Source organism: Aspergillus niger, assembly GCF_000002855.4.
Source record: "Aspergillus niger supercontig An02".
Taxonomy (NCBI): domain Eukaryota; kingdom Fungi; phylum Ascomycota; class Eurotiomycetes; order Eurotiales; family Aspergillaceae; genus Aspergillus; species Aspergillus niger.
In genome coordinates, this window is record NT_166519.1 from 124,046 (window position 1) to 136,787 (window position 12,742).

Genomic DNA, 12,742 nt, shown 5'->3' on the forward strand with positions numbered 1-12,742 from the left:
TTTGTAAACATTGATCCATAATTAGTCAACAGATAAAGTAGTCAATAAGTGGACCTCAACTATGGCAGCACCGTATCAACCTTCTCGTCCTCCTTCAACACCAAATTCAGCAGCACACCCACCACTGCAGCAATGATAAACGGCGTCTCAACAATCAGATTGATACCCTGCTCAAACCCCTGCAAATGCACATTCGGCCCGCTATACGCCAACACAGAACTGAACCAGCTGGGGGAGACAATATCCATCATGCCGATTCCCAGCGACGCAGTAAGAATGAATCTATTGCGTCGAGTGAATTCCACCAAACCAAGAACGCGCACACCAGCCACCACAATCGTGCTGTACAGGAATACCTGCATTCCTCCGAGGACAGAAGGGGGCATGGACCCAAAGACAGCGCCGAATTTCCCAAAAATTCCCATGAGTAGCAGGAATGCGGAAGCGCACCATCCTGCTCGTCGACTCTATAGTCATATAATCAGCATCTGAAAAAGGTAAAGCAGGGGGGAATACGTACAGCACACCCAGTCAAAGAAATAACCCCATTATTGCCCGCCTGGCTAACCATCGGCAGCCCAGTGCCCAGCGCACTAATCAGACTCCCCAGTCCATCACATAAGATCCCACCCTGGATACGGCTGTGGAACTCCCGTCCCTCGATATCGACACGGGAAATCTCCGCTGTGGCCAGAATATCCGGCATGCAGCTGACAGCCTCGCAGACGAACATGATAAGCAGCGGGAGAACGAGTGCCCCGTCAACAGACAGTGGGAAGGTATGCACCCATAAAAAGGTACCCACTGGCGCAGCGTCAATCTCGTCGCGAGACCAGTAGCCTGTTGCCCCGGAGATGGCGCATCCCACTGCTAATCCTAGGATGACTGAGGCGGATTTCATTAGTGGGGAGCCGACGAATTCGACGAAGATGATGGTCGCGAAAACGCTGAAGCCGAGTCCGATTAGTTTGGGGTCGCCCCTGGGATTGTTAGCATTAGACATGACATGGGTGGGTAGGGACATACCATGGCAGTGGTCTCGGAGCATCCACATTAGGACAAAGGGCATAATATCCTGTCCCACCATCACAGTTTGAACTCCCTCCCCAGTTCTCCATTCCACTCGAGATAAGGTATACGCCAACCAAGAGCAGAAGGCTTCCTGTGACTACTTTGGGAAAGATGCGATTCAGCACCTTTGGCGGCACCAGTGACATGAGAATCTGGATCCAGACCGTACATAGGCAGGTGCCCAGGACTGCGCCCCATGCTTCAGGGCAGGGGAGACGAGAGCCATTCTCGTCAGTCGGGCACGAGCCGTTGTTGTATCTGGTGTCGGCGTAGTTCATGGCAACAGCGATGACATCGAACGTGGGACCGACTACAGAGAGCAGTCCTGTACCAATCCATAATGGTGTTTTGAACAGGTGCACCCTTGTTACCTGCAGAGCTGTGGCAATGCCGGTGGTGATAAATGCCGCAGAGACGAGATATTGCGACTGTTCAGAGTTTAGGTAGAAGGCGCCGCTTGCGAGGGCCAAAGGAGGAGAGACCACGGAGCCGATCATGGTCAAGGCATGTTGGAGGCCGAGGATTATAGTTAGTAGAATGGGGACCTCATCGTTGAGGCCATAGAAAGGCGGTTCGACACCTTGGTAGCGCTTGTTGAGGGGGTATATATTGGGTGTAACCAGGTACATGTAGTCCTGTATACATTAATAGGGCTACCGAGAATAGTAAGTAAACACCTACATAGTCACCAATCCAGCCATCCCTGCTAGTAAGATAGTGCTTCCAGTATCCCCACTTGGATGAAGCGTGCAGAACTTCCCCAGTTGTGGGGGACGGGGACTCTTCAGTGGAGATAGGGCTAGACTTGGACTCCATAGCGGGATCCGATGAAAAGAATAGTGGTCCCATTCCCATCACAAGCAGACCTAGCTCATCTTGTATAGTATTCTCAATATCACCGTTATCGGTGATATCAGATAACGATAAGCCGTGGATGCACGCATTGACATCGGCAATAACTGGACCCTCGGCCGAGGACTGCTTATCGAGATCGACAGGATTCCCACATCCCCACCAGAGCTACAAGAGCTCCCTCGACTCTTCATTCTATTCACAGTCAAGATGACTTCGAATCCTTCCAAAGGAACATTATTCACCCACGCCACCATCATAACCGTCAACCCCGACCGCAGCATAATCCGCAATGGCTACATCCTCGTCCGCGACACCCGCATCGCCGCCATCGGGGCATCTCCCTTCCCCGCAGACCTTCTCACCCCAGACACAACAACCATCGACTGCACCGGCAAGATCATCCTCCCAGGACTGATCAACATCCACGCACACCTAGTACAGTCCCTTCTCCGCGGACTAGCCGAAGATCTCCCCCTCCACAACTGGCTCTGCGATGCAATCTGGCCCCTCGAAGCATCCTACGCAGATAAAGACGGCTACCATGCTGCGCGGCTCACCATTGCGGAGATGCTCAAGACGGGGACGACATGTTTCTTGGACCCGATGGTGACCTACCGAGCGGGATGGGAGAGTGTCTGTGATACTGTCGGTGAGATGGGAATTAGGGGCTGCCTGGTAGACATATCTACCCCCTCTACTTCTCTCCCATCCCAGATCAATATTTACTAACATGTGATAATGCAGGGCAAACTCATCAAATTCCCCGAAACTAATCGCCAACTATCCATCACCGACCCACGCGACCAAGACCTCCTCGCCATGTCCATTCCCGGGCTCCTCTCTGCTCACGAAGCCCACCACGGCACGCATAATAACCGACTGCACGTCTGGGCTGCAGCGGGAACTCCCCGAGGTGCGCCAGCCTCATTATACAGCGAGCTGGGAGAAACCTGCGCAAGGCATAGCATCTCACTCACCATGCACTGCGCTGAGGCACCCAAAGACCGAGAGATTTACCACGATGTATATGGTTGCAGCGCGATGGAATTCATTCGCGATACGGAGCTCTGTCCCAAGGTCCAGGATAAGCAGGGCAAAAGCCATAACCTCGTGCTAGCACATATGGTCAACCTTGATCTTGAAACCGATTTACCTCTAATTAGTGCAACGCATACGTCCGTCGCACATAACCCGAGCTCGAATCTGAAATTGGCGTCTGGGGTGGCGCCGGTACCGGCCATGCTGGGGCATGAACAAGAAATAAATGTGGGATTAGGCACAGACGGCGCGCCGTGCTCGAATCACTACGATATGTTCCAGGAGATGCATCTAGCTGCGATTCTGCATAAGGGGGTATGTCAGGATGCAAGGGTAGTTGGGGCGGGGGCGGTGCTGGAGATGGCTACAATTAATGGGGCACGGGCGCTGGGGCTGGAAGATGAGATTGGGAGCTTGGAGGTGGGAAAGAAGGCGGATTTGGTGGTTCTGGATCCGTATGGCAAGGGTGGGATGGGGGCTGCGCCGTGGCATTGGGAGGACGAGGACGGGGCGAGTGTCATCACCACGGTGGTTCATGGGTGTACGGGGAGGGATGTGGATTTGACCATGGTTGATGGGAAGATATTGGTTGTTGATGGAAAGTTGGTTGAGGGACTGGAGGGGGAGATTATTTCGCTGGCCCAGGAAGCTAGTCGGGGGGTTAGAGAGAGGTGTAGAAGCAAGCAGTCAGGTCTATGATATACTGGGTTCTATATTTGAAGTGATATATCAAGAAAGATTACTCTTCATTTATGTGGACCTTCATGGAAGAAGACCACCTGCACAGTCACATCATCTCTTACCCGCCGGGAAGCCGGAAAGCTAAAAGCAAGCCGACCAGCTATCATCTCATGATGATTCCCTCCAAGAGAATTGCGCACCAAATGCACAGCTGCATTCTCATCCTGAACGGCAGTCCGTCCCTCGACAAATCGCCAATCCACTCCATTCCAAAACCGGCTAAAATCAAATCGTCCAGGAGACTTCATCCCGGGCCTGCTGCTCTTGTCATCTCCCTCCAACCACTTCCCCACCAAATCGACGGCCTGCTGACTAGACATCATATCCCACAGTCCATCCGTCGCCATGATCAGAAACGCCGGCTCTCCATCTCCTATTCTAGTGCTAGTAACCACCGGCTCCGCCGTCAAATAGGGCGGCGTGTGAACCGGATATCTCGGCGTCAGCAGCGCCGGACCATAGAACCTTTTCTGCACATCCTCCTGAAACTCCAACGGCCATTTCCACTGACAATCGCCGAAAGCGCGCGAGACCGCAAGACCCAGCACGCGGCCACCCTTGACCACGTCATCTTCCCCTGGATGTTCCGCCTGAAGTCTGGCAATCTCATCTTCATTCTTGCCAGTCTGGTCCACAGACAGAGGGATGGCTTCCCATTTCCCATCAGCTCCTTTTCGAGCCAGCACCGCACGTGAATCACCAGTACATGCGACATGCAGCATGCGCGATGCAGGATCATACAGCGAGAGCAAAGCACAAGAGCCTGCATAAGCAGGAGCAAGTCTCTTTACCTTTTCTGCCAACGACATCTCACTCTCCGGCAACTCCATCGCACCCTTGACAATAGAGTCATCGAGACTCACAAATCCATCCATAATGGCACGATGAACTGCCTCCTCACTTACATCACCTCCAGTAGCACTCAGCAACCCCAATCTATACCGCACAAACCCCAACAACCTCTCCCTCAACACCTCAGCCATCTGACCTCCCAAATGTCCATCAAACACCCCCCACGCCATCCACGGCCCCTGACTGGCATCACCCCACGGCGCCGCAAACTTCCCATGCACGAACCGGTCCTCGCACGGGTCATTCGAACCCACCTGCACGCCATCATATCTGCTCACGCCGGGGACATTCCTCACGGGAAAAGAGTACGCATCTCGCGATATAAGCCGCGTTACTTCATCTTCTTCCGAGAGACCTGTCTCCGCGAACCAGTGATGTGCTGATGGTGGGTGGTGAAGACATGGAGCATCATTGGCTGTGTTTGTATTGGTCGTTGTATTGCCATTTTTGTGGCTAGTAGGTGGTGTATTACTCGTGTCTGTGTTGGTAGTGAACCACCATACTGCAGGCGCACAAAGTGCACTAGCTAATGCAATCCTGCGGGGCTTATTGGATGGGGTGGATGATGCGCCTTTAGTCGAGTAGTGGGAATGGGAATGTCTAGGGTGGTTCTGGTTCCGTGGGACTAAGCCTTGGTGACGGATTGGTGATGTTGTGGGCACGCGTAGTAGACGCGTTCGCGCCCCACCAAATGAGGTGAACATGGGCGGCACTAGGCTGATGGTAGTGTAGATTAGATGGTTGGTGGCTGTTGATGGAGCGGCAAAGGTAAGATTAAAGATTAGCATAGTGTCAATTGAGGAAGAATTATATACGCCACATACCTGTTGGAATTATGTGTCGGTCATTAACAAATCAGGTAGTTATCATCAGGTACAATGGCTGAGTCGTGGACTCTGCGTGTCGGGGGTTACATTCCAGGGATGGTCACGTGCTACTTTGCTTGCTTTGTCGTCTATTTTTAGGTTTCGAGAGGATAGTGAATAGTAGTATTAGATGAGAGGTATCAGTCTCTGCAAAGCAAGATAAACAAGCACTTGCATACAACTTATTACTATGGAACTACGCCTCTCTATTAGCCGGTCTGTTCATGCTGCCATTGTTCTCATTCCCGTATCCTCAGCCCATTACCTCTGGTCTTGCAAACAATTTATCACATCACTCACTCCTAGGGTATCCATCCAATAAGCACTCACATTACATACACCTTACTGTCCTTTGCCTTGATCTTCCCTCTTGTCTTATGCTGTCGCCTCCTGGGATTTGGGAGCGGTCTCAGAGGTCTCTGCGTGGCGGGTTTCAATCTTGGACTCTATATCCACTTGACCGTGCTCCAACTGCTCTACCTGCCGGGTCTTCATCGTGGTCTTCCAGGCCGGTGTGCCAATGTACTTGATGCCGTTGGGATCCTCGAACATGGCTTCGGTCTCTTCGAGCGTCTTTCCTGCAGTCTCCGGGAACAGGAACAGCACGTGCAAGAACATGGCAGTGTTGAACACCCCAAACATGATGTAGGTCTTCCAGCGGATGTTCTCAAATGCAGTGGGTGTAAACAGCCCCAATGCAGTGTTAAACGCCCAGTTACCTGAGGTCGACAAAGCCACTCCCTTACCACGCAGCCGCAGCGGATACAACTCAGGGGGGTACGTCCAGGATACAGGACCCCAGGTAGGCGCATACGACGCGACGAAGAGGTATGTGCAAGCAATCAAACCTTTGGCAGGAGCGCCGTGAAGACGCATGGACTCAGCTGCAACCCCATTGATGCCCCCGGGCACCACAACACCATGAACTGCCATGATCGCACCATTGGCATACATCAAGATGGCCATCAGAGCCGCGCCAACCAGCAATGGCATGCGACGACCCCACTTGTCCATCCAGATCAGTGCCGGGAGGGTCATAAACACATTGATAATATACTGAATGGAGGAGGCAAGGAGGGTGGAATCGCCGGTGTATCCGGCCATAGAAAAGAGATACGTGATGTAGTACACTGTCAAAAGTAAACATCTCGTTAGCGCACAGTTATAATAACCGACTAGACGGGAAAACGAAGACGTACTCATCACATTCATGCCGGTCAGCTGAGACCAGATCTGCATGAAAAGACCGATCAACGTGCGGTTGATCATCCTCGGTTTGAACAGGTCAAGGTAAGTGACATCATTGAACTGACGTTCAAGCTCACACATATCCCGAATGTCCTGCAACTCTAGCGCAACGAAAGGATGGTTGAGATCCCCCTTGGCGTGGACGAGAGCCAAGACCCGATGGCAGTCCTCCCAACGATCCTTGCGCGCCAGCCAACGAGGAGATTCGGGCAGAACCAGCATTCCAAGGAAAAGGAAAACAGCCGGCAGCATCTGCAGGCCCCAGGGGACTCGCCAAGAAGCAGTGCTGTAGTTGTAGGACTTCTGTCCCCCGATGAAGGAGCAGCCATACGAGATACTGAATCCATTAGTTCAATTCCACTAGAGATCCTCACGCGTTCACTTACTAGAACATGATGAGGATACCCCATGTAATGGCCCATTGCTGCATACCCACGAACCGACCGCGCTTAGAGGGTGGCGAAAGTTCACTGATATAGACGGGGACCTGAGCAGATTCGATGCCCACCGCGAGACCGTTGATGACCCGCCCAACAACAAGCATACCGATGTTCTGAGAAGCGCACATAATGGTGGAACCAATCAGCCTAGGCATTGCGGCAGGGTTAGCAACCACCGTCACGGGCTCCAGAGTATTGACCTACCAAACGACACACCCGACCATGATGGACGTCTTACGCCCGATGCGGTCGGAAAGCGGACCTGAAATCAAAGCACCCAGCCAAGATCCAGCTGCCATGGCTGCCGTGATGCCACCCTGGTTGAGGGAGGTAGGACCAGAACAGTCCTCATCGTCAGTGAAGGGAGGACCCTTAGGGCCCTGGTTGAAATAGCATAGATAGGAATTCTCGCTCAGCTGAGCGGACATGGAGGAAATATCAAAGCCAAACAAGCCGCCGCCGACGACGGCGACGCTCGCAATCACGTAGATGTTGCCAATCAACATGATTGCGGCAGTCGATCAACAACGAAACGTGGCTGCTCCGGGAAAGGGAAGGAGAAGGGAAAGTCGCAACGTAGGGAAGCGTGGTGGTAGCTTAATATATACTACCGACTCATCAATGCGTCAGCCGCGAGTCATCTCCCGGGGGAAAAGGGCGAACCCCGCATCATGGGCGGAAAATTGTCTGGTCAGAGCTGCGTCTGGAGTTGGAATTTGGACCAATCGTGCCACCGGTCAGGAAGGTACCGTTGTATGTGGTCGGGCCACCCATCAACCCCAGCCAGCCCATCGGCGCGTCTCGTGGCGGAGGTAGCGAATCGATGATTGGAGAACGAGGTCAAGTGATGATCCGACGAACCTAGCTCGAGGCATGGAAGGGATCAAGATCCCGGTCCACGCACGGCTTGAAACCCTCTGTAGGAAGTCAAAAAGGTTTAGCGGCAGTATGGGCCAAATTGGCGAGGACCAATCCTGGAGGAAAATGATGGGTGTCAGCAGGGATCGATGGAAGGATTCGCGAGAAAGTTTGAGAAGCTGAACGGGCGACTGAAAGCCACTGCTTGGTCTCTACCTGACGGCTCCACCTCAATACCACTCAAATCCCACTTCAGCATAATGGGCACCACTAAGATGCGCCAAGGGTCAGCCACATGGAAGAAGCTTGTTGATGGTGATGTCGGAGGAGGCGCAAGGACCCGAGCAGAGCAGAGGAGACCACCTACTAGGCCCAAGCGGTAACCAGGCTTAGGTGAAGCTTTCCCATCGCAGCCAACGACAGAGGCATGGCGGCCTGGGCCCATGGCAGAGATGGATGGTGAAAGCTGGAGATGAAGTGGATAGCAGACGGAGCAGGGGTTCTCCTTTACTTCCCCGCATCTCCCAGTGTACTTAGTCTTTCCCAGCGGGGACCCCAGAAGTTACCTGCAAACGATGGACCGAGTCTAGTGGTTACTGACTCTGACGGTAATTTACATTAGCGCCGCCCAGGATCTTGTATGGTTTTGTCACCACCCGGACTGGTGCCACCGCAACGCCCTTCCCGGCTCCGTTGATTTGAAGTTCCTGCAGGAGCTGAGCATCAAGTTTTCCCCCGACTGTGTACCCTGTTGCGGCTCCTCGCTGGGTTTTCACTTGTAGGGTCCTTATAGGGTCGTGCAACCCACATCTTAGGCTGAATTATACGCTGGTCAGTAACACAGAACAGCCCTCGCAAAACAAATTTCAATTCAGGTTCCTTGTCCCATTATGTCTGGCAGCCGTTGCTTCTCTTCTCGGAGCTCTTGCCACGAGAGGACTTAGTAGTCACTCCGTGCTGTCTGGCATCATCTCGCTTGTGTGGGGGGGTCCCATGTCGGATTGGTCCGCTGATGTTCACCCAGAACCTTTCTTTTGTGGAATGAGCTGGACTGAGAATGGTTGGTTATATCCAGATGTAGATCTTCGAGATTAAAACTCCCATGCTTGCTCAGGAGGGGAAACTTGTGATGTATAGCGAAATGAGTTGACGGAACGCCGCTCTACGAGCATGCGAGGTGTTAATCACACCCCCTATGAGCCACAAAAGGATATAGGTTCTGACAGCTGTGGCTGGAAGCTTTTCTGGAAGCTGGACAGCACCTACTCAATACTTTGTTCACTTTCATAACAAAATGGCCTCGACTATGCTGTGTTGGTTTGATATCAAATGAACCGAGCCCATAGGTAAGCGCTTTCCTGTCTTCTTACCGATCCTTTACAGAGTCCCTGGTAACAATACCGGTGATTACATAAAAACGTAAGTTCGGGGGCAGCTATAGCCAGGTTCTGGAGATCAGTTAATATGCACCGTCTGACACCACCAAAGAATTAAGATCAGCATGGACTATACCTGTTATGACTCGGACATGACCTGTCCGATGACTAAAACTGGACTTCGCGTAGCACAGACCTGAAGCGTCCAATGTTTGAACCCTCGGTGTCTCATTATGCCGTGCGATCCGACCCCAGCTCATCGCATGAGGTTGGATCCAGGTCTTGGCATATCACAAGATCGGATTTGCCAGCGAATGGCACTTGTTTTTCCTGTGGCTAAATGCCCGATGCTTGGCTAGTCTACGCAGTAGTTGAAGTGGTGATTGCACCACTTGACAGCCAAGACATATCGCGTCGTCAAACGTCGACCTCCCCATTCGGGAAAATCTCCGAAAGTCATGGCATCTTGCTATTACCACGTGTTGCGCGCCAGAGGCACGTTGACCGGAAAGGGCTCCGAAGGCATGTTCCATGTTCATGTCTTACTTGGTTTCTTGAATCCAACCAGTTATGTGCCTGCACCGTTGGCCTGATTGGGAGAAGAATACTAGGCCTGTTAGTGTGATAGGATCGTAAGGCTGGCCAAGTGGTCTCCTTAGCAATAATTTGGTCCCTTGGGGGAATCCTAAAGGTTCTCTCCTTATTGTCTCAGAACGTGTTGCCTGAGGAGCATTAGCCCCGTGGTCGTGTGGATATGTATGCCGAATTGGCTCATTTACCTGGTTCAGTTATGTCGTCCTTAACATGAGTCTTTCCCTTCCTACCAATCGGGTAGATGGTGCTTTGGCTGCGTATTTTGCAATATGCAAACTATAGTAAGTAGATGTAACGCAGTAGTCTTACCTTACATGATACCATCTCCGTCACGTTCATAGATCGACATCACGGGATTCCGAGGAATACGAACTCCTCCTCACCACCCCATCTTCCCATCATCAAATTTCGAAAGTATAAATCTTCAAATTGGTCTATCACAACGCTTCTATTCATATGCAAATGGATATCATACTATATACCCAGCCATGCTAACTCTAAGGAGAACATCATCAATTAGTCGACGAAGAATTGGTCCTCTTGGACGCCGCATCATAGAGACCCTGGATATCGTCCTTCCACTGAGTCTCGTTCACTCGCTTGACGCGCCGATCGTACGTCATCAATCCGTTCACCTCACCCTCAACATCGACAGTTTGAGTCCATACACCAACACTGCAGGCATACAAGCGGACCTGATCCTGCAGCTCGGACAGCAGAAGGTGACTGCGGTAGTTCCAAGCATCCACGTCCGTATCAATTTCATAAGTCTGGTTGATGCTGTTGATCGCTTCTTGGTTGTTCCAAAGACTGTGGCTAATTAGTCTCGTTCCTTCATTTAGGGTCCTGTCAAACTTACTGCTCGATTGAAACGTTGTTTCCAAGTCCACCAAACTCTCCTTGGATGCCAATCCGGTTGGGGTCATACGGGCTGGAGTCGATAGAATAGAACGGAGTGCCGCACTGGGGGTTCGCATAGTGGTGGTTGTCCTGAAAGTGTTAATTTATCGTCTCGGGATCACTGCGGGTGTGGCTTACGCTAAAGTCGCCCGCACCGTGGTCATGCCAGCCAGATGTCGCATCAACCAGTCTAGTGGGGTCAAGTTGCTTCACAATCGACGTCAGGTTAAATTCGGGGTAGTAGCTGGTGATCTGGCCCCATCCTTCGTTGTAAATCACCTATACAGACATGAAAGGTCAGTCAACGGACGGGGATATTATTCGAGTAGCTGCTTACCCAGGCAAAGATGCTAGGATAGCTCTTGAGCTGATTAACAAGAACCTCCAGTTGCCTTCCAAATTCATTTTGCTGGTCTGCATCTGGCAATATGGTTACAGAAACGCCGTTTGCGTCGACTGTGGTCTCCAGCGGTCGGAGAGATGGCATATCCTGGATGACCAGAAGACCCATTTCGTCACATGCACGGTACCAGAGCGCCGGTTCAACTTTGATCTGAAAACACAGTTAGCCCTGCTTTGAAAGTCTGAGTTGCTTTACTTACATGCTTGCGGACCATATTGAAGCCCATGTCTTTAAGGAACTTCAGGTCATAGACCATGGCCTCACGGTTTGGTGGAGTGTAAAGTCCATCTGGCCAGTACCCCTGATCCAGGGTACCAAAGATAAAGCTGAAGTTTCCGTTCAATAGGGGCCGGACAACACCATCCACAGTACCCTTCGAGATTGTGCGGAAACCAGTGTAACTGGAGATCTTGTCTTGCCCCATGGTGACTGTCACGTTATACAGATTGGGCGAGTCCGGAGACCAAAGCTTGGGGTCGGAAACATTGAACAAGAGAGGCCGATCGGACAAGCCGCTGGCAGATCCGACCACATCATCGCCATCTATCACAGAGATATTGACTGTTGTGCCATTGCCTATAAAGCTGTGTACGGTGGCATTGACTACATTGTTTTGTTAGCGGCGAGTCGGGCCGAAAATAAGGAACGTACGCACCTTGGCCGTGCATGTCGGCGCTAAGATCAAGTTGCGTCACATAGTTTGCCGGAGCAGTTTCGATCCATACGCTCTGCCAAATTCCACTGCAGGGAGTGTAGAAGATATGCGACGGGATTAATCGCTGCTTGCCGATGGGGATGACATAGCCATCGCTATCGGTCGGGTCATGCACAAAAACAAGCCTAGTGCTGTCAGTATGAGGTTTGACACATGTGGTATCCAATACTAACATCTCGTTAGATGCCGAAGTGTCGACATATTGGGTGATATCGACGGTGAATTCGAAATAGCCACCACGGTTGAAACCAGCCTGCTTCCCGTTGACGAAAACAGTAGCTTCATAGTCTACAGCTCCAAAGTTCAGGAGAACGCTCTCTCCATTCCAAGAATTTGGAACTGTAAAGTTGGTCCTGAACCAAGAATATAGCGTGTTTGTTCCCTGGATTCCTGCCTGGAATTAGCACAGAAGGAGATTTCAGAGCAAGGGTGTACTAACCAGAGAGTCCACTTTCGAGGCACGAGGGAATCAGGACCTCTTGAGCCAGATCTTGTCCGAAAGGCGGGTATTGGCTATCATTCAGGCTGGAAGCACTCTGATACTGCCATATACCGTTCAAATTCTGCCACTGACTCCGCGCCATCTGTGGACGGGGATACTCGGGCCACGGATTTGTGCCGACATCCTCCGTCCAAGGAGTGTCCAACGGCGGCTGCTTCTGAGCATACTGTGCAGTCGTACGAGCAGTGTGTTGGTGTGCATTACCGACGCTTCTTGCGAAGGAGCAAGTCAGGAAGAAGGAGAGGCAGGCAAGAGTCCCATACATGTTGGCGTTAGAGAGGAC

At 51.8% G+C, this 12,742-nt stretch overlaps 6 protein-coding genes across 6 annotated transcripts; 1 reads left to right on the forward strand and 5 right to left on the reverse strand.

Moving 5' to 3' along the window:
* Positions 1 to 59: 59 nt before the first annotated feature.
* On the reverse strand, positions 60 to 2,117 carry An02g00560 (uncharacterized protein; the record flags this gene model as incomplete). The annotated part of the gene is made up of 5 exons (XM_059746008.1): positions 60 to 454; positions 517 to 980; positions 1,027 to 1,706; positions 1,753 to 2,049; positions 2,079 to 2,117. The coding sequence occupies 5 exons, from the start codon at positions 2,115 to 2,117 to the stop codon at positions 60 to 62; spliced, it is 1,875 nt and encodes a 624-aa protein (XP_059605955.1).
* Positions 2,118 to 2,133: 16 nt separating this feature from the next.
* On the forward strand, positions 2,134 to 3,663 carry An02g00570 (uncharacterized protein; the record flags this gene model as incomplete). Its single annotated transcript, XM_001399158.1, has 2 exons — positions 2,134 to 2,601; positions 2,671 to 3,663. The coding sequence occupies 2 exons, from the start codon at positions 2,134 to 2,136 to the stop codon at positions 3,661 to 3,663; spliced, it is 1,461 nt and encodes a 486-aa protein (XP_001399195.1).
* Positions 3,664 to 3,710: 47 nt separating this feature from the next.
* Positions 3,711 to 5,261, reverse strand: An02g00580 (uncharacterized protein; the record flags this gene model as incomplete). The annotated part of the gene is made up of 1 exon (XM_001399159.3): positions 3,711 to 5,261. The coding sequence occupies one exon, from the start codon at positions 5,259 to 5,261 to the stop codon at positions 3,711 to 3,713; it is 1,551 nt and encodes a 516-aa protein (XP_001399196.3).
* A 537-nt stretch (positions 5,262 to 5,798) lies between these two features.
* Positions 5,799 to 7,617, reverse strand: An02g00590 (uncharacterized protein; the record flags this gene model as incomplete). The annotated part of the gene is made up of 4 exons (XM_001399160.3): positions 5,799 to 6,553; positions 6,623 to 7,008; positions 7,058 to 7,258; positions 7,316 to 7,617. The coding sequence occupies 4 exons, from the start codon at positions 7,615 to 7,617 to the stop codon at positions 5,799 to 5,801; spliced, it is 1,644 nt and encodes a 547-aa protein (XP_001399197.1).
* A 267-nt stretch (positions 7,618 to 7,884) lies between these two features.
* Positions 7,885 to 9,805, reverse strand: An02g00600 (hypothetical protein; the record flags this gene model as incomplete). Its single annotated transcript, XM_059746010.1, has 7 exons — positions 7,885 to 8,026; positions 8,155 to 8,507; positions 8,587 to 8,676; positions 8,717 to 8,820; positions 9,160 to 9,231; positions 9,482 to 9,626; positions 9,710 to 9,805. The coding sequence occupies 7 exons, from the start codon at positions 9,803 to 9,805 to the stop codon at positions 7,885 to 7,887; spliced, it is 1,002 nt and encodes a 333-aa protein (XP_059605956.1).
* Positions 9,806 to 10,451: 646 nt separating this feature from the next.
* An02g00610 (uncharacterized protein) lies at positions 10,452 to 12,724 on the reverse strand (the record flags this gene model as incomplete). Its single annotated transcript, XM_059746011.1, has 7 exons — positions 10,452 to 10,749; positions 10,799 to 10,929; positions 10,978 to 11,118; positions 11,177 to 11,392; positions 11,442 to 11,845; positions 11,898 to 12,347; positions 12,397 to 12,724. 7 exons carry the CDS (start codon positions 12,722 to 12,724, stop codon positions 10,452 to 10,454), a joined length of 1,968 nt encoding a protein of 655 aa, XP_059605957.1.
* Positions 12,725 to 12,742: the final 18 nt, after the last annotated feature.